Below are 24,916 nucleotides of genomic sequence, written 5' to 3'. Positions count from 1 at the left end.
AACAATAATTTTATTATCTATTTTAATAAAATATATAAAACTATAAATATTTAAATAAAATATTTTATATTACTTGTGTTTATTATATCTAGATTTTACATTCCAAAAATTCCAAATTTTATTGTTTTATTTTTTTAAAAATATTATGCATATTTGAATCATTTTAAAATTATATTTTTTTTTTCACTTTTCAATATATATTTTATATATTAAAATAAGATAAATAATAAAATAATATTATATTAAAAAAAGATTTAAGTATAATTAAATTTAACTTATTTGAATTTATATATTAAATATTTGAGTTTAATTTGTTTATATTATTTAAAAACTATATAATATTTATAATTTTTTTTTATATTTATAAAAATAACCAAAGCAGTAACATTAGCAAAATTATATTTAATATATAATAATAGTAAGTGTTTTTAATTATATAAATATGTATAAAATATTGTATAATGCAAAAAAATAACTATTGTTAAGATTTTTATATATTAATTTCATAATCAATATATCCATATTTTTAAAAGGAAAGCACTATTATTTCTTATAGTTATTGATGATTTCTGTTTTAAAGATTTTTAATTTATATAATTTTTAAATGTAAATTAATATGAGATAATATTAAAAATAAATAAATAAAAATTTAATTATAGTTTAAAGAGTAAAATATATTTTGTTTGCAACAAAGCAAATTTGAGAAAACACTCTTTCGTTGGTAACAATGATGCCTAACCTGTCAGAAGTAAAGTAGCAGATTGGAATTGTAGTGAGTTTTGGGTACATAGATACAACATTTTAGGTTCGCGGTTTTACTGTGCTTGTCATCGTATAGAGCACAGAAGTAATAAGCAGATGCAGTGTAAATTTCTTGTCAAAGCGTATGTAGAACAAAGTATCGGTGATTGTTAAAAGTAGCCACCACGTTTTCACGAGAACTCCCTTGTCCAACTCTGCCTGTTATGCGGTGGTGAACGTCGACAGGTGAGTGCGCGCTTTCTATCTCACAATATTTCCCTCGTTCTATCAACGGAAAAAGTTTTTTCTTATGGCAATGGGTTGCAATGGTGTTATTTCTGTCAATTGCTTTTTATGGATCTTCAATGACGGATGGTAGTGTTATAACACGAAGATTTGCGATGTTCTGAAGTTTCCTGACGAAAAATTCGAGCTACTGCTAACGATGTGCATCCTGATGTAACTACATCGGTATGGATCTTCCGATTACCGATTAACCTTTTATGCTCAAATGAATTTTTTTTCTTTTTTTTTTTTTATCATTTTTTATTTTTTGTTTCTCATAAATATTTTTATCCAATCACATTCACAATCACTTTCCTTTAATACTCTTCTTAATGCACAACGTTTTTACATAATTTTATTTATAGTTTTATAAAAGATTTCAACAGCTTTAAATGTATATATAAGCAAATGATTGTGACATTAAAATTTTAGAATAATTAATCATTAATTGAAATCATTAGATATAATAGAATGTTTTAAAATTTATTGCAACCATTAAATATATTTTCTGTTTTTATTATTATTTTTATTATTACTTTTATTATTATTATTATTATTATCATCATCATCATCATCATCATCATCATCATCATCATCATCATCAATCATCATCATTTTTATCTAGGTTTTAAAATATTATATATGAATGAAATTAATATTGTATTTCTATATGTAAAAGTAAAATTTTATTAATTATTATTTATTATTCACATTATTATGTTATATTTCTCATATATCAAATTAAACATAGCAAATTTTATTTTGTATCTTTTCTACAGAAATTATAGTAGACAATAGTAACAGTGACGCTCACTCGACAAGCGTATAAAAATAGGATGTCAGGGCATAGAGGCGGAGGAGGAGCTGGGAGCCATCAAGGAGGCCCAGCAGGTCTTAAACAAATAGACTTAGATCAAATTTGGGGAGATCTTCGTGAGGGTATTGAACAAGTTTACAACAGGCAATGTATGTCTAAACCAAGATATATAGAATTGTACACGTATCCTTTATAATTTAAAAATTAAATAATGAAAAAAGAAAAGAAAAATAAATAAATAATAATAAAATAATTGTTTATATTTATATTTGTTTTATTATTTCCTTATTGTATTATATAACTCATTAGACATGTATATAATTATTGCACAAGTGTTCATCAACAATTAACTAGAACATCGACCAAAAGTAAGAAAGGACAAATTTCTCAAGGAGGTGCACAGTTAGTTGGTTTGGAGTTATATAAACGTTTACGTGACTTTCTTAGAAATTACCTTATAAGTTTATTAAAGGTGATTTTTTTTTTTTTTGCTTATTACTATTAATTAATATTAAAATATAGTATTTAATATTTTAATTTAATATCTTTTATGCAGCATGGAATTGACTTGATGGATGAAGATGTATTACAGTTCTATACAAGACAATGGGAAGAATATCAATTTAGTAGTAAAGTATTGAATGGTGTATGTTCATATCTAAATCGACATTGGGTACGTAGAGAATGTGAAGAAGGTCGTAAAGGAATCTACGAAGTATATCAATCAGCTTTGGTTACATGGCGAGATAACTTATTCAAGCATTTAAATAGACAAGTAAGCGATTTAATTTAATAGATAAATATATGAAAAATATATGAATTAACAAATGAGATTAAATACAACAGGTTACTAATGCAGTACTTAAATTAATTGAGAGAGAACGCAATGGTGAAACAATAAATACACGTTTAGTCAGTGGCGTAATCAATTGTTATGTAGAATTAGGTATGAATGAAGAAGATCCTGGTGCTAAAGGACAGAATCTTACTGTTTACAGTAATTCTTTTGAAAATGTCTTCCTTGAAGATACAGAAAGGTTTTACACTCGTGAAAGTTCTGAGTTCCTCCGACAAAATCCAGTTACAGAATACATGAAAAAGGTTTTGAAATTAAATTTTGTTATATTGATATATTTTCTAAAGATATTTTTAATAAATACCAGTTTATTATAGGCAGAACAAAGATTATTAGAAGAACAAAAACGAGTTCAAGTATATTTGCATCAAACAACCCATGATAAATTAGCAAAAACATGTGAGAGAGTGTTAATTGAGAAACATTTAGATATTTTTCATTCTGAATTTCAAAATCTCTTGGATGCTGATAAGAACATAGACTTAGGTCGAATGTATCAATTAGTAGCAAGGATTCCAAATGGACTTGGCGAATTAAGGAATCTTTTAGAAGGTCATATAGCTAATCAAGGACTTGGAGCTATTGATAAATGTGGTGATTCTGCAGCCAATGTATATTTGTTTATTATTTATAATAATTATATATTAATAATAACTTGGTATCTAACTTTATATCATAAGTATTTTTATAGGATCCAAAGGTTTATGTAAACACAATTCTGGAAGTTCATAAGAAATATAATGCTTTAGTACTTGTTGCATTTAATAATGACAGTGGTTTTGTGGCAGCTCTTGATAAAGCTTGTGGAAGATTTATTAACAGTAATTCAGTAACTAGAGCAGCAAATAGCAGCAGTAAATCACCAGAATTATTAGCAAAATACTGTGACCTATTATTAAAAAAAAGTAGTAAAAATCCTGAAGAAGCTGAACTTGAAGATACATTGAATCAAGTTGTGAGTAAAAAATTATTAAAATTATAAATAATAATAAGTTTTTATTTGATAAAAATTTTTTTTTAATCAATCAGATGGTGGTATTTAAATATATAGAAGACAAAGATGTGTTTCAAAAGTTTTATAGTAAAATGCTGGCAAAAAGATTAGTACAACATATGTCTGCCAGTGATGATGCAGAAGCTTCTATGATTTCTAAATTGAAACAAGCTTGTGGTTTTGAATACACCTCAAAATTGCAACGAATGTTTCAGGTACTGTATTATGCTATGATATTCTTTTTAGTTAATTTGCATTAATTTTATGTATCTCAAACTTTTTTTTTTTTTACATTTTTATAGGCGATTATTTTTATACTGTTTAAGAATATTAATTAAAATTATATAACATTATAATTGTAGCAGTCTGTTCACAGGATATTGGTGTATCTAAGGACTTAAATGAACAATTTAGAAGGCATTTAACAAATTCTGCTGAACCATTGGATATAGATTTCAATATACAAGTCCTGTCTTCTGGCTCCTGGCCATTTCAACAGTCTTTTACGTTTTCATTGCCAACAGAGGTAAATAATTATCAATCAATATATATCAAATATTATAATCAATTTAAAAGATAATATTATAGTTTAAATATTTTTATGTTACAGCTAGAAAGATCTGTACATAGGTTCACTACCTTCTATAGTTCACAACATAGTGGAAGAAAGTTGAATTGGTTGTACAATATGTCTAAAGGAGAATTGCATACAAATTGTTTTAAAAATAGGTTATAAAACAATAAAATTTAAGATCCCAAAAAAATATTTTACATTATAAATGAAAATTCATTATTTAATTGCAGATACACATTACAAGCATCCACATTTCAAATGGCTGTTTTATTACAATATAATGGATCCACAGTGTGGACGATTCAACAATTACATGATGCTACACAAATAAAAATGGATTTTTTGCTTCAGGTAATATAATAAAAATTAAAAATGAAATAAAAGAGATTCTAAGTGATATAATTATTTTCATAGGTTATTCAAATACTCTTGAAAGCTAAGCTATTAACGGCAGCTACTGATGACGAAGCTGAATTGACGCCACTGTCAACAGTGGAACTATTTACAGGATATAAAAAGTATATTTAATTTAATTATTTCTGATATTTGTTTCACCAGAAATTATATTGATATATTACTTTTATGACAGCAAGAAACTAAGAGTAAATATTAATATACCAATGAAAACGGAATTAAAGATTGAACAAGAAACAACACAAAAAAATATAGAAGAAGATAGAAAGCTCTTAATTCAGGCAGCTATTGTTAGGATTATGAAAATGAGAAAAGTATTGAAACATCAGCAATTGGTAGCTGAAGTATTGAATCAATTAAGCTCTAGGTTCAAACCAAGAGTACATGTCATTAAGGTCAGTATCTTTTCTTTTTTTTTTATTATTTTTAAAATTTTATTATTAAATTAATATATATATGTAAATTTATATAAATATATAAACTCATTATAACATAATATTATATATGATATAATATAAGTAGAATTCTTAAAAAATATAAATCAAAATAAAATAAATATAATTTTAATATAATTCTGCTTTTTCAGAAATGTATAGATATTTTAATTGAAAAAGAATATCTGGAGCGCACAGAGGGCCAAAAGGACACTTATAGCTACCTGGCATGATCAAGTTGATCCAAGACAACGATATGGCAGCAACAATACAAGCAAATGAAAGATGACTATTCAATGTCATTTCTAGATATTGTCACAATATTTATTTAAGTCTCGAATTTGAATCTCATACATTCTCCTTGTACATGGATGCCCTTGTACCATGTTGTCCCTCTGGTCGCATTTAGAGTCTGGTTTTTATAATATGTTAATAAAATCATTTCATAGTCAAGCTGCTAGATGTATTACTGTCTACGCCGTCTTTGACATAAATTCAAATGTTGTTAGTTTTTGATATCATATTATCGTATTATGAAATGAAAAATGCACGAATCTAATCTTTTATGTTAATAAGGAATAGTAAAAAATATGTTTTCAAAATTATAAATTCGTAAAATCAATCAAAAAAGTGAGAGAGAGAAAAGAGCGAATAAAATTTAGAGTTAAGCGTGATAAGAGTGAAATAAATAAAACAAATGTTTTAAATAAATTTAACATATATTGTAAAACACTTATTAATGAACGAGGATGAAAGGCTGGGCATGCACTATTTTTTTTTTTTTATTTTTTTCTTTTTCTTTCAAATAGCATAAAGTGCATTAATATAATTTTATGAGATTATAAAATAAGAAAGAAATGTAATTTCATTAATTATTTGTATTATAATATAATATGAAAAACAAGAATTTAAATACATAGATAGTAATACATTTTAATGCAACATTTAGAGAAGTTTAATTATTAATCACGTGTACAACAGAAAAAATTTTATACCAGTGAATAAAAAAGTCTGCCCTAATAATATAAAGTTCATTGTTTTCGTGAGTTACACTCTCACATTTACATAAGTTTTTATTATGGTTCAAAGAAATAAAGAAATTATATAATTATTTTCACAGTTAATTTATAATAAAAATAATATGAAATAATATTTTATTTAAAAATATTCAAATCAGAAATGTAGGTTGTGTATATTATTACATCTACATATAAAAAATTTATTTCTTGTATATTTTTTCTCAGCGACGAATGTATCAAAATCTTATGATATGATTTATTTACTTTATTGAAAATTATGTTTTAGAAGCTATAATAAATTCAATATTAAAAGTGCAATATTAAAATGCGAAAATGATATAGTATAATTTTAAATGTAAACAAATAATGACTTAAATAAGAAAATTGTTAATGTATCGATGCTTTTAATTTTAATAAGGATAGCAGATTTTGATGTATACATGTATGTGAGGTTGAGTTGTAAAACACAATATGTAAAAGAGTTATAAAATTAGAATTTTAAACGAAACGTTATCGTAATTATAAAAAAAAGCAAATAGCATCAAAAAGGGAACAGGGAGTTATAATAAAATATTTGAAAAAAAAAGATAATATCTTCATATTAAAAGAAAAACAAAAATAATTAATTTAATATATTTTATTAAACAGAATGTAATAGGGATTTTAATAGTTTAACACTAAAATTAGATTACACAGTAATAATTAAAATGCAAATAAATATACTTATCTTTGTTCACTTTTTTGTGACACTTAATGTTATTTAACTGCTTTCAAATGATAATGTTAGAATACGTCAAACTGCTTTTATAAGCATAGCAAATATAAAATGGTATATATATCATTTAAAAGAATATAAAATAAGAATTTATAAAGTTCATTTGATGAAAAAGCTTTTTGAAAAATCAGTTTTTTCTGAAACATTTGAAAATTAAATTTAAAGATAAATTAAATGAATTTTTATACATACTAAGATTTGTCATTTTCAATCAAATTTTTTAAGCATAAAATAAGATGTGAGAATGTAAATAAATTGAAAAATATTTTTAAAAATTATTTTAAATGAAGATTCAGTTAAGTTTATTAAATTAAGTAATAATGAAAATCAATTGCATATCTTTTTTGTAAAATTGAATAATCCATAATATTTTAAAATGAAAGTACCAATACAATTTTTTACACATATATGATTTACATAATGAATATATATTTAGAATATTTTGTTCTAACTTTTTTTGTAATAAATTCATTTACATATATATATATATTTTTTTCAAAATAAATTATTTATTAAATATTAAAAATATATGCTGAAAAAGACATTTTAGATATAAAATAAATCAAATAAAGATATTGGGATGAATTATAAAATTAAAATCAAGAAACATAAAATTTTCAAATTTCATAATGAATGACAGGTAATGTATTGAAAAACACAGATTTTTCATAAAAAATATTATTAAGGATATATAATATCATGTAATATAAAATTGTATAAAATGTATGGCTATGAAATGAAATTATTCCATCTTTTGCAATGTATTGCAGTAGTTACATACATTTAATAAATGTTTTATATATAATATATATTATAAATTTTCAGGTTTCTGATCCAATAATCTTGAAAAATCTTCTTTTGCTAATTTTAGTTGTCCAACTGCCAGTAAGCATGCCTTGCGTGCATTGAGTATTTACATGCATATACACATACATGTGTATATATATATATATGTGTGTGTATATATATATATATGTGTATATATATATATATATATGTGTATATATATATATATATATATATATATACACACATATATAGATTATAAGATATAAATTAAAGTACATACATAAACTTGTATATGTAATTTTATATAAAAGATATAAAATATATACATACATTTTGCTTCTTTAAGTTATCTACAATTAACATTTGTTTTTTAAACACTTGTATTAATTCTGAAAGTTGTTTTCGCAAATGATTAATTGTTAATTTTTTTTCCTCTTGTAGATCTTTAATTTGAATTTTCAATTCCTATGAAATAAAACAGGATAAAAATCTATATTATAATTAATTATAAAATTGTATTATGACTAAAAATCTGTAAAATTGTATTATGAGTAATATTAAATAGTTTTATAAACTGCACCTTTTCTTCTACTTCAGAATATTTCAATGCATTCTTAAGTTTATCATTGTTTTCTAAAGATCTATTTAATCTTATGATACAACTATTAGATTGATGATTTGTTATTTTTATTTGCTTTTGAAGTCTATCCAAATCCTGTTAATATGTATAAGACAAATTAAAAATGCTATAAAATATTAATACATAAAATGATATATTTAAATATTTTAATATATACATATTACATACTTTTTTTAAAATTAAATTTTCTACATGTAATGCCTGTGATTGACATTGTATTTCCTTGTTAGTATTTTCTAATTTTGTAACTGTTTCTTTTAACGATTCTATTTCAGTCTTCAACTTAATTTCAATTTTCTTACTTTCACATTCTAAATTTTTACAAATATCATTCTAAAAAAAGATAATATAACTGTGATATATATATAGAAATCAATTAAAAAAATATTAAATAAATTCTAAATACCTTTCTTTTATATTCAATACGCATTGTTTGCAGCTCATTATGTAATATATCTATTTTAGCTTTTAAGAAATTAAAAACAGTTTTACTTGCTAGATTTTTTTGTTTAAAAATATCATCTTCGTTATCCTTCTGTAATCCTTCTAGTTTTCTAGCATAAAATATAATAAAAATTATATATAAATATAAATTCAATATTTTAATATGAAATTTTGATTCTTTTTCAAATTAAATTTAAGATGATATAATTTTTTAATTTTATACATATAATATATATAATATAATAAAATTATATTTTAAAATATTATATTTATAAATATAATAAAATTATATTTTAAAATATTATATTTATAAATATAATAAAATTATATTTATTAAAAATAAATTATTATTTTTCTCTCATACTTACAATTTTGAAGTTGAAAATTGATTGAAAATATGTGGTAACGATGAATTTCGTTTAACCGGAACTTGAAAATTATATTCATTTTGCATTATTATACTATTTGAACTTGTTTTTTCTTGGGACACATTTATTTGATGTTTTTTCAAATTAGAAATTGAATATCCATTATTATAAGTGTTAACAACACAATTTATTTTTGTCATTAAATTATATGCCTTTTGCTCAAGTTCTTTATTTAACTGATGAAATCCTTTTTCTTTAGATAATAAATCTTCAGTCATCTTTTAATAATAACTATTATGTAAAAAAAATTGTTTTGCTATTATCGTTATATCTTTTTATTACTAAATTCTGTTTAATAGTTATGAGTTTTGACAATTAATAAACATATATTCTATTCGATCAAATATTTGTTTATGTTGTTTTACCAAGTCACTATAGTGCATAGTATGCAAGGAGCGGTAGTTTTTCGTTTTTAAACATATGATAGTTAAATGAAATAAAAACATATTACATTGCATATGTATATTTACAAATTTATTATAAACGAAAATGACGGCACGTTCAATTTTACAAGGTATAATTTTTAAATTAGTTTAATTTTACGGTTTTTTAATATTAATATTTTTAATTTTTAATATTAATATATATGACAATAATATAAATAATATAAAAATAAAATAGAATAAAATATTTTTTATATCTTTTTTGTATTTGTATTAGTAATTTATTATATATATAATAATTCTTATATCTGTGTATAATATTAATATTGATAATTCTTTTATATTTATAGTTTTTGATCAATATCAAAAGGCTCGTCTATTGTTTGTTCAATCCATTGCTGATTTTGCTTCAAAACCGAACACTATAGAATGTTTAGAAGCTGCTGGTGTTTTGGATCTTTTATGTCCTTTGCTAACAGATCTTGTACCATCTATTCAACATATGGCTGCTGTTGCATTAGGAAAAATTGCAAATAACAATCATAAATTGGCACAGACTATTGTAAGAATGGATATTTTACCTCAATTATTGAAGAATATTGCTAAACAAAATGTATGAATGTAAGCATTTTAGTTGTAGAAAACTATATTTCTTTTTTTTAGTAGATTTTATTATATTTTAAAACATAATAAATAAATTATGAAAACATTAAAGCATATTTGTTATAGAAATTTTATAAAAAGGCAGCCCTATTTGTTTTACGTGCAATTGCGAGACATTCCCCTGAATTTGCATCTATGGTAATTCAAAGTAATGGATTGGACACTATAATAATTTGTTTGGAAGATTTTGATTCTGGTGTTAAGGAAGCTGCTGCTTGGGCATTGGGATATATTGCTAGACACAATAAGAGTTTAGCTCAAACTACAGTAGATGCAGGTATTTATATAGCATTATATAAATTAATTATATTCTTCTATATAAATTATTTAATTCATAGGAGCTGTGCCACTTTTGGTTTTGTCCTTGCAAGAACCTGAATTATGTATAAAACAAATTACTGCATCTGCTTTATTTGATATAAGCAAACATTCTACTGAACTTGCAGAAAATGTTGTTGATGCAGGAGCCATTCCTTTTCTTGCAAAGGCACTATCTAATCCTGATACTAAATTAAAGGTGATATAAGGTACCCCATATAGACAGAATGATTTTATAATATAATATTTTATTTATTAATAATATACATAGCGTCAAGTTCTTTTGGCATTAAGCAGTATAGCAAAACATTCTGCACATCTGGCAGAATCTATTATTGAAGCTGAAATTTTTCCTGATGTTCTTGTACATATGGCACACCCTGATGAATGTGTTGTTAAAGCTGCTGCAATGTTAACCAGAGAAATTTGTAAACATACATTAGAAGTAAAAAAATTATATTTTAATTTATTTGCAATATACTATTCCATTATAATTACATTTTTTTTTAGATGGCCCAACTTATTGTGAATATTGGTGGTATTGGTGCACTTGTCGAATTATTTAGCACTTCAAAATTAACAGTTAGATTACCAGCAATAATGGCAATTGGATATATTGCAGGACATTCAGATCAGTTAGCTATTGCAGTTATAGGATCTAAAGTATGATGTTGTTATGATATTAAAAAAATAAAAAATAAAAACAAATATTTATTATAGGGAATTGTTCACTTATCTACAATATTACATGAAGAAAATGATGATCACACACTTGCGGTTACTGTATGGGCAATTGGTCAAATTGGAAAACATACATCAGAACATGCAAAGGCAGTGGCAGTTGCAAATATTCTTCCAAAGTTATTAGAAGTATATTAAAAAAGTATTTTTATATTATATTCTTATTAATTGCTCATCATTAATTTCATAATTTATTTTTAGCTTTATAATAATCCAAATAGTTCAGAAGATCTTAAAGCAAAATGTAATACAGCACTGAAACAAATATTACAAAAATGTATGTATATTGAAGCTTTGGAAGCTTTATTATATGATTCGCCACCTAATATTCTAAAATATGTACTTGGACAATTTAGTAAGGTAAGAAATACAATTAATATCTTGTTTTATATGTAATTCTTTATTTTATACATATTCTTTATAAGTTGTACATAATACTTATAAATTGAAATAAAATATTACAGTAATTGATATAGTATTTTTTAAAATTTTTAATTAAAATAAAATGTTTCTTATAATTTATTATTTATCATATGCATATAATGAGATAAATTATATAAATCAATAACAAATTTAACTAAATAGTAAAATTTATTGCACAATATTGTTTAATCGTAATTTTATTTCACAGTATAATTACACAATAAATGTGTGTGTGTGTGTGTGTGTGCGCGCGCGCGCGCGCGCGTGTGAATCATTATCAAGTAACTTGATATTGATGAAATTGTTAAAAAATTAATTAGTTAAACATATAATGGTATATTTTTATCATATATAAATTATTAATAAAATTTTCATTTTATAACATTATTCTGGATTGATATAATTGAATTTTTTATATTTTCATAATTTTCATGTATTTTATACATTTCAAAATTGTATATTTATTTTAATTTAAATACTTATTTAACTTTAATCATAACATACCATAAAATGTCAATCCTTTTATGAAAAGGATAATAATATCGATATGATAAATGTCATTGCATTTGATATTTGATTGAAGTGAAAAAATTGATAATTACAAAGACCATTTTAATTATTTTTATTTTTAATACTTATCTATAAATATTATAGCAGATAGTATATTCTGAAAAAGCACATTTCTCAGTCTTAAGATAATAAATAGTTCAACTAAAATATAAAAACAATCGAATTATTAAGTGCTTCTTATATACACATATTTAATCGCAATTTTAAATATTCAAACACTTTTTTTTAAACTATTGCATTTATTATATCATATATTTCTATATAATGGCAGTATTTCATATAAAGAGATCAATAATATAAAAATTATAAATATAAATAATAAAAGATTGTTATTAAATTTACATCTCAAAAAAGTTGATCATATTTAAATCGAATTGCATTATCTAGCTTTTATATATAGATATAAAGTAAAGAAATGTATTATATACGTGATTGGCAGTAATAGTTACTTTCATTTTGTTATAGATATTTTGCTAATTTTTTATTTACTCTTGCAATTTTTTCATTTTTATTTTTATTTTGAAAAAAATTGTGATAAAAATTAAAAAGAAAAACAAGTAATGAATAACAATTATAAATAAATCCAAACTATGAGATTTTTATAAAGCTTTGTAAATTCTAAATCTTAAAAGCGTTTATTCAAATTAACTCAAAATTTTTATAAACAAATATATTACAATAATTAAAATTTCATTTCACCAAAATTTTTGTTGTATAATAATTTCAAATTGTAAAGCAATTAAGGCATATACTCGGTTTAGAGCATGCAATTTATCCAAGTATCTCTGAAAAATGAGAAAAGAAAAAAAAAATTATATTATTCTATAATAATTGTATAAATAATATTTGAAAATAATTTGAAAAATTTTCTACTTTAATATATAAATAATTTATCTTATAACATGAGAAAAATTTAATTTTTATTATAAAAAGCAAAATATAAAAATAAAATAAAGTATATCAAATGATATTTAAAATATTTATATTTTAATTAAAATGTCTTGCTTTGTAAAAAATATGATAAATAATAATTTGTGTTATAATTTTATATCTAAAAGTTACATATAAATTTATTGATATAAATGATTCTTAAATATTTTTTATCAATTAATAATGCTATTTTTAAGCGAAATATCCAGATAGATTCATATGTTCTTATTACAAAACATACATAAAATGATGTTAATAAGTACAAATTTATGATCTACATAGTCATCATGGTAAATAGATCCATAATATATGATGGTTGGATGTAATTAAAAGATAAATATTTGCGAAGATAGAACTTTATGTAAGATAAGCTTCTTTTTAAGAAAAAAATACAAAAATGTATATTTAAAAAATTAAATTATATTAATTTTATTTTTATATTAATTAAATTGTATTTAGTTCTTTTTTTTCTTTTTTCTCTTTTTTTTTTACAAAGCAATAACAATAATTTATTTTAACTAATTTTATTATAAAAAATTAGACTTGATTTTCTATTTCATTCATGCAATATAATCATTCCTTTATTCATCATTGTCATCATTAGGTTTAATACTAGCATAATTGTTCATGTTTCTATTCACCCTTAACATTTTGAGAAAACTGCCTAATACAAGTATGGTCTTTCTATGTCTTCTAAAAATTCCAGCATAAAGTTCTTCACGTACATCTCTTCTGTCACTCACATCAGAATCAATACTCGATACAGAAACAACAGAAGGTTTTGCAGAGACCGGCTGATGATAGCTATTGGTCTCTCCAGAATTAAGAATAACACAATGTTGATTGTTTATCATGTCTATAGTTAATTTTTCACTGTTTTACTTAATGTCTTTATACCAATAATATACAATATATAATATGTATTTCAAAATTTTCAACTGTAGATATTATATAAAGAATACTTTTTGTACCTTGTAATACTCCTGTGATTACACTGCACAATTTTAGAACAAGTTAAATTCTTATAAATGACAGACTTTTATGTTAATCATGTTTGAAATATTTGCTAGAAATCTTATGAACAGCATTATTTAATATGTAGTATAATTTAGTTTTTGTATACAATGATATCATCTTTTATCAGTTGAATATTTAAATTTTAAGGCATCTGTCTTATTTTATCTTTTAATTGCAATACTTTAAATCTTGCAATTCAATTTTGATTTTTATTCTTGTTATTTCATTAAATTTTTTTTTCCGATTATTTTATTAAAATCGTTGTATTTAGAATATTATTTATTAATTGATACTTTAAATTCTTTTTCAAAAATTCGAAGAATTTTTTTTTCCAATATGCATAAATTGTTCAAGATTAAATTTTATTAAAAAGTTTATACTTTATAATAAAAAAGATAAACTGCAATTGTTTAAGATTAAAAACTTGAAAATAATTATGAAAAAAATGCTGTTAAATTTTCTTCCGTTTCCTTTTAGCGGTCGATTTTTGGTACCATAGTGAAGCTGAAAAAATTTAATAATTCATATTTTATGATATACAATAATATTACTTAAAATGATAAAAAATTTATTAAAATTTGTGATAGATATGTTATTTCACAACTTTATTTTGGAATTTCAAAATGATATTTTTTGTGATAAAAAGATGAAAAATTTAGGCAAATCTTGGTTTTTATAATATTGCAAGCGATGTTTAAAAGCGAAATAATGATAAAAATCGTATGTAGATTAAAACTCAAAAATTTTATTTATTTCTTAAATTCAAATTATAACCAAATTAATAATCAATAATGTTTCTGATTATTTATATAAGTTAATAATATTAACATAAGGAAATAATAAATATAATATAAAGAATAATCAAAACATTTATTATTTTAATATATAGATTTTGCCTCATGATGCTAGAGCAAGAAGATTATTTGTCACATCTGGTGGTTTAAAGAAAGTACAAGAAATCCAGACTGATCCTGGTTCAACACTTTTTGAATATATACAAATTATAAATTGCTGTTTTCCAGAAGAAATTATCAGGTATATAATTTTTATATTTCTTCTAAAGATTATTTGAATTAGAATAATTTTATATTTATGAAAATTATAAAAATTTTATTTTATATTAATATTTGATTTTTGATAATACTTTATATTTTTAAAATTTCATTATTATTATTTTAATGAATATGAGATATATTTATTAAATAATTTATAATAATTTATAATATTGCTAGAGAAAACTATATTTTATTTTTATTAAATTGTCATTTCTCAATATAAATATCAATAGATATCATTTTATTGAAATAATTGCTTTTTTAATATTTAAAATTGAATTATTTTATTCATCAAAATAATTAAATAATTAATGTATATAAAGAATTATATGTATATAAAAGTAATAACAAAAGTATATAAAAGAAAAAGAAACACTAGTTGCTTATGACATAACCCTATTAATGACTTACTTGCTGAGGAAAATTTGGAAACACGAAGTTTTTATTAATAAAAAAAATAATCTTCTTAACAGTCGTTTATACGAACAATAAATGCAAATAACTATAGCTCTGTTTCTAGATTGTATGTCTTAATTTAAATCGGACAAGTACATAATATAAGGCGTAACCGCCATATTGTCACACTGATTGCATTGGAAAAATATAAACTTGGATTTTAATGGATCAATAATTTTATATGAACTTGATAATTTCTGTAATCGCTCTAATATAAATTATAATGATCTTATATTTATTATTAATAGCTTGATAAGTGTTTGATCAAACTTATATATACAAAATATTTATAAATTTATTAATTTTTAACTTCAATATGAATTTTTATATTAATTTATAAGATAGGATAAATTGTTTATATTTAATAATCACTATTCATTTTCTATATATGTTTTAATATTCTCTCTCTCTCTCTCTCTCTCTCTCTCTCTCTCTCTCTCTCTCTCTCTCTCTCTCTCTCTCTCTCTCTCTCTCTCTCTCTCTCTCTCTCTAAGATCTTCTATTCTTTCCTACTCTTTTCTGCTCTTTTCTTTCTTTAATTTTCATTTTTTTCATTTTATATTATAATATATCTTTGAATTTTTAATTTTTAGATATTATTCTCCGGGATATCCAAATACTCTTTTAGAAGCTGTAGAACAATATCAACCGAAATGTCCTTCTTTATTTGCAATGGAAGAACATTTATCTTCTGATATTGATTCTAAATCTTCATTATCATCTTACAATGAAGAATGTTAAAGTTTTATTCATCTTGATCCTGGATCCAGTATATTATTTACTTACATACATATATGTATCATTTAAGAGGAAACAAAAAAATCATTTAAGAATATTATTTAAGAAATATTATTAAATAAATTTTTTGAAAAAGTTACAAATTTCTGTATTTCCATAAATATGTTTAAAAAAAAAACAATTTATAGTAAATTTTATATGCAGTATAGTTCACATAGTTAGTGATCTGAATATGAATATAGTGTATGTATATATTGTTGATTTAGTATAATGGCAGTCAATGGTAAGATTTATAAAAATCTTGTCGATGAAAATCTTGTAGTGAAATATAATTATTAAAAATCTGTAAATTTATTTTTAAAAAGCAAACATTTATATATACATTTTATATTAATTTAATATTATAAAAATTTAATATTATAAAAAATCAAATTTTATACGGTTAAAGTTATATTAAAAATTTTTAAATTTAATCATTTTAACATATTATCTAAATAAATTATTATTAAAGATAATTAATTCATTATGAAACAAAAAAAATTGAAAAATGAAAAATTGATAAAAAATAAAAAATTTAAAAGAAAATGTATATCTTCAAAAATATTGTATAATCAAAAATATTCTAAACCTTTAAAAAGAAAACACAGAAATGAATATGATCCAAAAGAAGAGGCTAGGTATGGTTGCAATGATAATATAATAAATTTTTTAAATAACATAATTTATATTATTATTCATATATAGGTTAGAAAGAATTGTATTTGGTGATCCAAGTGATATAATAAACAATTTACCAAACGATGATTCTGTTAAGTTAAATATTAATAAAAATAATAATGATATTTCTATATCTAATGATTTAAATAATGATTTGAGCATACAAACTGATATTTGTGAAGAATATAGTAAAACGGCAGCATGGATTGATGAAGATGATTTTCATTATTCGTATGTATATTAAATTTAATAATAAAAAATATATTTTAATATATATATATATTATAATAATAAGTAAAAATATTATTTCTAAATAATATTATTATTTAAATTATTAATTGATTTATATTTCTTATTAGCATACAAGATGCTGAAAAGGCACAGAATCGCAAAGTAGCAGATGATGTGCCAGAAAAATTATATAAAGATTTTTTATGTAACAAATATATACAGCTCGTGGGTAATCCAAAATGGGCTAAGCTTGAAAAAATTGATAAAGAATCTGATGATTTAAATAATGAAATATTAAAGGTATCAATTTTTTTTTTATTATTTTGTTATTTGATATAATATATATATATATATATATATATATATTTTTAGCATAGTAATCATTTGGAAAAACCTAAAATAAAAAATTTATCAAAAAATAAAATTGATATAAAAGCATTATCACCAATTAATAAACAAACACATATGGAAGGGCCTATTATATCAAGTGTTGAATTTCATCCATCTTCTACTGTAGCCCTGGTTGCTGGTACATCTGGAATTTTATCTCTTTTCCAAGTAATGACAAAATATTTAATTATATGTATTTATACATATTCAAATAAAGAATTTATGAAAATTTGGTATAATTATAGGTAGATGGTATTGAGAATAATAAATTACATTCAGTACAATATAAGAAATTTCCTATTAGTACAGCAAAATTTTTGAGAGATGGTACAGAAGTATTGATTGGTTCTCAATATTATGGACATTGTCATTCCTACAATTTGATAAATGGAAAAACATATAAAATGCAATTACCACGTGGGATTACAAATATGCAGGTTTTTAAAACTGGAATTTTATTTAATCTTATATTAATTTTGATTATGATTAGAAAAAATAAAATTTATAAATTAATTATTTAGAAATATGAAGTATCTCCAGATGGAAAATTATTAGCAATTTGTGGACGATCAGGTGAAATTTTTTTATTAACAACTTCTTCTAAAGAAGTTATCAGTACTTTGAAAATGAATGCTAAATGTAGAGCATTAGCCTTTACTCCAGATAGTAATATGCTCATTACACATGGTGGTAAGTTTTCTTTGTTTATAAATTTTATCCAATTTCGTATATTTTTTAACAATCATTTATTTATTTATTTTTTGAACAATTAAAGACAGCAATGAAATGTATATTTGGGATGTAAATAATCGGATATGCATTCATCGAGCTGTAGATGATGGATGTTTATCCTGTGCCTCTATTGCGATGTCTCCAAATGGTCAATTTTTAGCAACAGGTAGTAAAGAAGGTGTAGTTAATGTGTATAATAGCAAGACAGTATTACAAAATCAAAATCCTGTTCCTTTGAAAATTGTTCTCAATTTTGTAACATCAATTACAAGTTTGAAATTTAATTCTTATTCCGAAATTTTAGCAATGGCTTCAGATAAAAAATATAATGCATTCAAAATGATGCATTTACCATCATTTACTGTTTTTTCAAATTTTCCTACATATCAAACAAAAATATCAATGCCTCAAGCTATTGATTTTTCACCAGGTAGTGGTTATTTAGCAATTTCCAACAAATCAAATACTGCCTTTTTATATAGATTGAAACATTATGGAAATTATTAGTATTTTAAAAAATTTTAATAATTTTTCAAGAAGATAGTTTAAACTAAATGATATTTATAATTTACTTCAAAATAATGTATTAAAATGTATAAAAATAAGGATAATACATTTAATAATTGATGAAAAAATTTATTTTTTTTGTCCTTTTTATATACAAACAAAACAAATTTTTATATTTTATCAAATCTGTAATGAACTTTTATAGCAACAATTAATTATTGGCAATAATAATATAATAATAATGAAATGATAATGATGATATTAATATTATAAACAATAACACTGATATATTTCATATAACTATAAAAAATTAAATATTATTAAAAAATATTTATTTTTATAGAAAACTATAATAAAAAATATTTATTTTTTATGATTGAAAAATATATATATTAAAAATAGTTAAATAATACATTTTCAATTAGATATTGCATCCCTTATTTGTTGTATTTATTAAAATTATTATTATACTTCAATGATTTGGTTATTATGTATATATTATAGATCAATATTTTTCTTATTATTTTAAACAAAAAAAGTACTACTTAAGTACTTAATATTATTGAATTTAGAACATTCATTGTAATTGCAATTTTAATAAAATACTAATTTGGAATATGACTGTATGGTAAAGCATAAAGCAAAGTTTATAAATATCAATTTTTATAATATTTTTATAGTATTGAATTTGTATTACAATTATATAAGAAAAGGATTAAAAAATGATATCTATAAAAAAAGGAAAAGGTGAGGTATAAATGATATTCGTAAAAACATAATTACCTCCTTTGGTCAATCATATAAATTTGTATAAAAAAATTATTTATAATAGTAAAAGTATATTTTTTAACATGTGTAATACAATACATCAGAGCCGCGCAAGTAGAAGTGTCGCATACAAGAGTGTTTGTCATCGTTTGATATGATGATAAATTGCAGGCAATGATAGCCATCAAAGTGAAATGTTACCTATGTTATATAGTTGCATAGGTAAGCACATAAAAGTTTAACAATACTTGAAAACATATGTAAATATCTATATAGTATGATACTTCGTTTCAGATCATTACTCGTGCAAAGATTCACCGATTTTTGCTCCATTTATGGCAATATGAAAATATTCCAATATGGGCGACTGCCTGCGCGGCTTTGCAATATATAACACACATCACACACTACACATACACATACGCACGCATGCACGCCGCCACATACACACATACATACACATGTGTATACGTAAATACGCGCGCCTATATATGCTAAAGTCTTTGTCTTAAAATACATAATAAGTGTATTTATACACGCACATCATCTATTTTTATAATTATTTGGTTCACAATCTTCCATATATATATATATATATATATATATATATATATACATATATATATAAAAAATTTCATTTATAATTTTTATAATTTTTTGTATCATGATTTTAGAAAATTTCAATTTTCGTGTAAATTTACTTATTTACTTATGATATCATTACAATTTAATTTGTATACATACAAAATATTTACTACTATACTATATACAGAAGTTTTTGACTTATTGGTCATTAAAGAAATTTTTTTTAAGTCTTCATCTCTTTTTTCAATTTTGAACTTTCTATGTTAGTTTGTTCAATTTCTATATTCCTTTGGTGAATAGGTGTAAGAAACACTAGCTATTGGTCCCCAGCAGTTGTAGCAAGAGCACTAGTATCTCCACTACTACTTTCAACTATAAGCATTACAGTTTCTGCAGCTCCTCTTACACATTCTACTTGATGACCTGCCCAATCTTTGCGTTGACAAAATGTAGAGCAATAAGGTGTTCGCCTGCATAAAGAACATTCTGCAAATGCTTCTCTATTACAATTTGCACACTAAAAATAAATAAATATTATGAAAAAAAAAAGGTAAGTATATTCAGATAAAAAAAAATTTATCAAGTAATTCTTTTTACCTTTTTATTATGAGTATCCGATGCTGGTTGCAAACCAACAGTTTCTATAACATCTCCTCTACCTCCTAATTGTGCCACTAATGCTTGCTCTCTTCTTTGTTGTCTACTTACTTCTTTAGCCTCTTCCAAGGTACGCCTAAATTCATAAGCTAACTTTAACATTTTATTGGACATCTCATCAAGCTTTTTAAATACATCGTCGCATTGTCCATTTTCCGTTTGATGTACATTTTGAACAACAGTATCTTGATCTTGTGGTTGTTGAACAACTAAACCATCTGTTGAAACAAACTGAGGCCATACTTCTTTATCAGGTACTACAATTTCGCCATCACTTTCATCATTATTACTCCCATCGCGTGAATTATCGCTTTTAAGTTTACGCGATGGTGTTTCACTATCAGATGTATCTCTTGCCCTTCTTCTACGTTTATATGGCGTGAATAATCTTACAGGACCTGTCTGAAATATGAAATTATATTAATGGATGAATTGTAATTATTCATTATAAAACAGTAATATACTAACTGCACTGTCATCATCGCAACATGCCGCACAAGTACAAGAGGTAGCATGTGGCTTTAAAATTTGTTCATCAATTAATGTTTGCAAACTTCTACCACCAAATCGAATACTGCGTTTCCAATCTTTACTGGATGCTCTACCACAAAGTGCTTCAAATTCGCTTGGCGTATACCAATCTTGTCCAAGTTTGATACATCTTCCTCTTCCTCCAGATCCAAATCTACTTTTATGTAATTCTGCATTTGTATTTTTACATCTAACAGGTAATACTGCTAAATTAGCTGATTCTGACCAACTGCATATTGGTTGAGTACTAGCAGTAGATACATGAATTTGTTCTGATTCAGGTTCTTCTGTACTATTTTGAATTACTATGTGTGTTGCTTTTAATTCTCCATTCCATCGTAAGGAGTCTGTATCTTTATCATGCCGTGGTTCACAAATGAAACCATTATCCACACATAGCATCTGTTTAAATTGTCCTGAACCTGGCAGCTAGAAAAAGTATAATGATGTTATCAAAATAAAATATAGAAAATTATAAAAAGAAATATAATTATGAAGTATAATTATAAGAAAATATGTATTTAATATCTTTTATACAATATATGGACAGGCGCACTTCAAGTGCACTTAATATGTAATGTGTACACTGTATACATGTAGTTATAGCTTATATGTGTATATAAAGAATGAAACCCCACCTTGTTTTTCAATAATTTTTTATGAGAAAATTAATGAGAAAATTAATAAACCATCAGAAAGTTTTGTATTACTTTATTAAAGAAAAACTTTTTTAATGAATACTTCGTTGTTTCAGCAACCAACCTGCAGTTGATCTGATGTGATGACGTTGAAGGTCGTGCCGTTGGATGAATTTGCTACACCAATGATAGAACCAACAGGCAAAGAAACCGGTACACCAACTCCTGGAACACCAGGAACACCCGGTACTGGAGTGACGCTTGCCGTCACGGTAACGGGATGCGCCTTGTGCTCGGTCGTTAGGGCAGACGCCTCCTCGGTTTCGCTCGTCAACGGTTCGGACATGTCCGGTAGCACGGCGACACTTTCCGATGTTTGACTCTCCTCCATTTCGGCTGTTCTCGCCTCTCGCATACACTATGGCGTCAGCGCACGCTCAACACAGCGCCACGACTTTTTGTCTGCGATTACTCGCGATCAGACAAGTTCGAGTTTACTCGACGTTTCTATGTTATTCACGATTGAATCAAAATTACAAGTATCGTTAAACAAATCAAACGGTGAATAATTATATTATTATTATTTTTTCACAACTTGCAATAGAATTTTTGTTGCTTTTTTGCATAGATTATATTATACTTTGATATTGAGTGCCATCTTTATATATGATGAGCGCTTGGTTTAAATTCTATTTGATATATTTTAAAGATTTGATTAAAAAATTGTAATAAACATATTTTGTATTTAATTTATCACGACAAAATTTTCATGTTATAAAAAATAAAACAAAATTAGAATACAAATGATAACATGAAAATGAAATTAATTTTTTGAATATGTTATTGATTATGTTTAACCTAATCCTATACATAATATACTGAAGTAAATGGCAATTTCTAAAGGATGAAAAAATTATTAACTTAATATGATTAATTATTAATTATTATACAATCAAAGTTTATTTTTAATGAAATTATAAAATAATTAATATTTTTTTAATTAATTTTTTAATTAATCTTTATTCGATGTGAAAAATATTCAGATAATATTTCAAAAAAATTTCAAAAAATTAAATTATCAATATAATAACTAATAAAAAAAAATAATGTAATAATTAATATAAAAAAAATTTATCAAATAATGGCTAAAAATTTCCAATTTTATTACATGTAAATTATAAAATATTAGATAAATTAATTCCAATTATTGATAAAAATAAAATTATTTGAAAAAAAATATAAAAGAAATAACAAATTTTTAACAAATATTATTTCTTTAATTTTGATCAATTTTATATTGATACATGATCTTATATTTTCATGATCAAATATTTTCCAAATATTTTAATGGAAAATCATATGAAATTGTAATATGTACATCTTTTTTATATATGAAATAAGGTACATATTATATTTTAATTTTAATGGAAAGATAATTAGAATAACATAGCTAAACCTAACATAAATTTTAAATTTTCTAAATCTCATAGACGATATTGATGATATTTAGCCACAAAATCTATTACGATATGAACAATGTTTTTATAAGAAATGAAAATAAACATAGAAAAAAAAAAAGAAATAATATAAACTCTCGAATAATTTGATGAGAACTATATTGCAAAAACTAGAATATTATAGATTTAATAAATAATATAGTATATTACCATAAATATGTTATCAATCATAATGATAATTACTTCAAAACTTATTATAGAAAATTTATTTGTTTTATTTATTTATTTTAAATTATTGTTATAAAAAATTTAAAAAAAGATGTTTCTTTAAACTTATTGTATCATATTTAAAAATTAGAATAACAATAGACATTTCAAGTAATATTTATCATAAAAAAAAGAAAGATCTAAATTTGTTTAATTATAGTTGTGAAAGTAAAGATTTTGTTTCGATTCAAGGGATAAATACAATACAAATGTTAGAGATTTGTCGTTTGTTTCATTTTTAACTTTCTCTTAATTTGTTTACAGATTAACGCTCAACGGAAGAAAATAATTTTAACCTTCTTCTTTTTTTTTAATTAAATCGCATAATATTTAGACCGTGGAATACATGTTTTTAGATATATCAGTTTTCAAGCATTCGTTAGTTCTGCGTTCGTTAGTCAAAGTGCATTCTTTATCAAACGAATAGTGAATTTTTTTGAATAATTTATCACTATTTTTTCGTTTCATCTTTTTTCTGTAATTATTATTTATATATTTTCTGTAATTATTCTCTTGTAATAATAAAATAAAATTGTATATATATTATATATATTTATAATAATGTATAGATACTATATAATTGTATTATTATTATATTCTGTTGTAACATGTATAAATATTGATTCATGGAATCCTATTAAGAGATTTCGACATTTTTGGCGAACAATCAATAATCATGAAAATGAATCATTACCATTTAATTTTCAAAAAAATAAATTACAATCATTGAATGTTCAAAATATCATACCGAATCATAGTGATAGAGAGAAACGACGTAAGTTTAAAATTTATTTTTTCTTAAAGATATATATATATGTATTAAGTTTAATAGAATAATTTTATTTATGTATCTAGTTTTTCCTTTATTCACTTTGATAAAATTTAATAATAATGCGTGTGTCGGATTAAATGGTGAAAATGGTACTTGCATA

General features: G+C 23.1%; 6 protein-coding genes across 10 annotated transcripts; 3 read left to right on the top strand and 3 right to left on the bottom strand.

Moving 5' to 3' along the window:
- Positions 1-706: 706 nt before the first annotated feature.
- LOC107999909 (cullin-1) lies at positions 707-7,718 on the top strand. Of its 2 annotated transcripts, XM_062085020.1 has the most exons (15): positions 707-987; positions 1,121-1,212; positions 1,806-2,026; positions 2,153-2,315; positions 2,400-2,618; positions 2,690-2,944; positions 3,017-3,310; positions 3,391-3,654; positions 3,729-3,908; positions 4,070-4,219; positions 4,304-4,422; positions 4,498-4,618; positions 4,682-4,785; positions 4,857-5,076; positions 5,268-7,718. In XM_062085020.1, the coding sequence occupies exons 3-15, from the start codon at positions 1,863-1,865 to the stop codon at positions 5,346-5,348; spliced, it is 2,334 nt and encodes a 777-aa protein (XP_061941004.1). In that variant the 5' UTR covers positions 707-987; positions 1,121-1,212; positions 1,806-1,862; the 3' UTR covers positions 5,349-7,718. The 2 variants fall into 2 exon arrangements, with proteins under 2 accessions (XP_061941004.1, XP_061941006.1); XM_062085022.1 differs by lacking the exon at positions 1,121-1,212 and having other exon boundaries at positions 717-987.
- On the bottom strand, positions 7,572-9,428 carry LOC107999862 (uncharacterized). The gene is made up of 6 exons (XM_017059897.3): positions 9,151-9,428; positions 8,745-8,892; positions 8,507-8,671; positions 8,279-8,413; positions 8,029-8,163; positions 7,572-7,804 (listed from the first exon to the last, which is right to left on the bottom strand). Exons 1-6 carry the CDS (start codon positions 9,426-9,428, stop codon positions 7,721-7,723), a joined length of 945 nt encoding a protein of 314 aa, XP_016915386.2. The 3' UTR covers positions 7,572-7,720.
- A 154-nt stretch (positions 9,429-9,582) lies between these two features.
- Positions 9,583-16,647, top strand: LOC107999859 (sperm-associated antigen 6). Of its 3 annotated transcripts, XM_017059891.3 has the most exons (10): positions 9,583-9,724; positions 9,944-10,206; positions 10,323-10,533; positions 10,595-10,773; positions 10,846-11,019; positions 11,085-11,237; positions 11,295-11,444; positions 11,517-11,675; positions 15,145-15,290; positions 16,360-16,647. In XM_017059891.3, the coding sequence occupies exons 1-10, from the start codon at positions 9,700-9,702 to the stop codon at positions 16,505-16,507; spliced, it is 1,608 nt and encodes a 535-aa protein (XP_016915380.1). In that variant the 5' UTR covers positions 9,583-9,699; the 3' UTR covers positions 16,508-16,647. The 3 variants fall into 3 exon arrangements, with proteins under 3 accessions (XP_016915380.1, XP_016915381.1, XP_028523484.1); XM_017059892.3 differs by lacking the exon at positions 10,846-11,019; XM_028667683.2 differs by lacking the exon at positions 9,583-9,724 and having other exon boundaries at positions 10,075-10,214.
- Positions 12,905-16,109, bottom strand: LOC107999861 (uncharacterized). Its single transcript, XM_017059894.3, has 3 exons — positions 15,722-16,109; positions 13,880-14,759; positions 12,905-13,093 (listed from the first exon to the last, which is right to left on the bottom strand). The coding sequence occupies exons 2-3, from the start codon at positions 14,090-14,092 to the stop codon at positions 13,004-13,006; spliced, it is 303 nt and encodes a 100-aa protein (XP_016915383.1). The 5' UTR covers positions 14,093-14,759; positions 15,722-16,109; the 3' UTR covers positions 12,905-13,003.
- On the top strand, positions 16,562-24,830 carry LOC107999856 (U3 small nucleolar RNA-associated protein 18 homolog). Of its 2 annotated transcripts, XM_062085027.1 has the most exons (9): positions 16,562-17,181; positions 17,249-17,452; positions 17,581-17,752; positions 17,825-18,010; positions 18,088-18,279; positions 18,364-18,532; positions 18,618-20,984; positions 22,377-22,821; positions 24,249-24,830. In XM_062085027.1, the coding sequence occupies exons 1-7, from the start codon at positions 17,030-17,032 to the stop codon at positions 19,079-19,081; spliced, it is 1,539 nt and encodes a 512-aa protein (XP_061941011.1). In that variant the 5' UTR covers positions 16,562-17,029; the 3' UTR covers positions 19,082-20,984; positions 22,377-22,821; positions 24,249-24,830. The 2 variants fall into 2 exon arrangements, with proteins under 2 accessions (XP_061941011.1, XP_061941010.1); XM_062085026.1 differs by lacking the exon at positions 24,249-24,830 and having other exon boundaries at positions 22,377-23,087.
- On the bottom strand, positions 19,738-22,675 carry LOC107999855 (deformed epidermal autoregulatory factor 1). Its single transcript, XM_017059884.3, has 4 exons — positions 22,385-22,675; positions 21,560-22,051; positions 21,032-21,493; positions 19,738-20,951 (listed from the first exon to the last, which is right to left on the bottom strand). The coding sequence occupies exons 1-4, from the start codon at positions 22,673-22,675 to the stop codon at positions 20,751-20,753; spliced, it is 1,446 nt and encodes a 481-aa protein (XP_016915373.1). The 3' UTR covers positions 19,738-20,750.
- Positions 24,831-24,916: the final 86 nt, after the last annotated feature.

Source organism: Apis cerana, linkage group LG14, assembly GCF_029169275.1.
Source record: "Apis cerana isolate GH-2021 linkage group LG14, AcerK_1.0, whole genome shotgun sequence".
Taxonomy (NCBI): Eukaryota; Metazoa; Arthropoda; class Insecta; order Hymenoptera; family Apidae; genus Apis; species Apis cerana.
The sequence above is the reverse complement of the archived record's forward strand: the minus strand, read 5'-3'. Positions and strand labels throughout refer to the sequence as shown.

Excerpts from the sequence above, each read along its gene's own strand:
- LOC107999859 (XM_017059891.3), top strand. The coding sequence starts at position 9,700 with ATGACGGCACGTTCAATTTTACAAG. Across the intron at positions 10,534-10,594 it reads TCAAACTACAGTAGATGCAG|GAGCTGTGCCACTTTTGGTT; the intron begins GTATTTATATAG and ends TTTAATTCATAG. Across the intron at positions 11,020-11,084 it reads TTTGTAAACATACATTAGAA|ATGGCCCAACTTATTGTGAA; the intron begins GTAAAAAAATTA and ends ATTTTTTTTTAG.
- LOC107999861 (XM_017059894.3), bottom strand. The coding sequence starts at position 14,092 with ATGATAAACAATCAACATTGTGTTATTCTTAATTCTGGAGAGACCAAT. Across the intron at positions 13,094-13,879 it reads GTTTTCTCAAAATGTTAAGG|AGATACTTGGATAAATTGCA; the intron begins GTGAATAGAAAC and ends CTCATTTTTCAG.
- LOC107999862 (XM_017059897.3), bottom strand. The coding sequence starts at position 9,428 with ATGACTGAAGATTTATTATCTAAAGAAAAAGGATTTCATCAGTTAAAT. Across the intron at positions 8,893-9,150 it reads CAATTTTCAACTTCAAAATT|AAAACTAGAAGGATTACAGA; the intron begins GTAAGTATGAGA and ends ATTTTATGCTAG. Across the intron at positions 8,672-8,744 it reads GTATTGAATATAAAAGAAAG|AATGATATTTGTAAAAATTT; the intron begins GTATTTAGAATT and ends ATCTTTTTTTAG.
- LOC107999909 (XM_062085020.1), top strand. The coding sequence starts at position 1,863 with ATGTCAGGGCATAGAGGCGGAGGAGGAGCTGGGAGCCATCAAGGAGGC. Across the intron at positions 2,619-2,689 it reads TCAAGCATTTAAATAGACAA|GTTACTAATGCAGTACTTAA; the intron begins GTAAGCGATTTA and ends TAAATACAACAG. Across the intron at positions 4,220-4,303 it reads CGTTTTCATTGCCAACAGAG|CTAGAAAGATCTGTACATAG; the intron begins GTAAATAATTAT and ends TTTATGTTACAG.
- LOC107999856 (XM_062085027.1), top strand. The coding sequence starts at position 17,030 with ATGAAACAAAAAAAATTGAAAAATGAAAAATTGATAAAAAATAAAAAA. Across the intron at positions 17,453-17,580 it reads GAAGATGATTTTCATTATTC|CATACAAGATGCTGAAAAGG; the intron begins GTATGTATATTA and ends ATTTCTTATTAG. Across the intron at positions 17,753-17,824 it reads TAAATAATGAAATATTAAAG|CATAGTAATCATTTGGAAAA; the intron begins GTATCAATTTTT and ends ATATATTTTTAG.
- LOC107999855 (XM_017059884.3), bottom strand. The coding sequence starts at position 22,675 with ATGCGAGAGGCGAGAACAGCCGAAATGGAGGAGAGTCAAACATCGGAA. Across the intron at positions 22,052-22,384 it reads TCACATCAGATCAACTGCAG|CTGCCAGGTTCAGGACAATT; the intron begins GTTGGTTGCTGA and ends TACTTTTTCTAG. Across the intron at positions 20,952-21,031 it reads CGGATACTCATAATAAAAAG|TGTGCAAATTGTAATAGAGA; the intron begins GTAAAAAGAATT and ends ATTTATTTTTAG.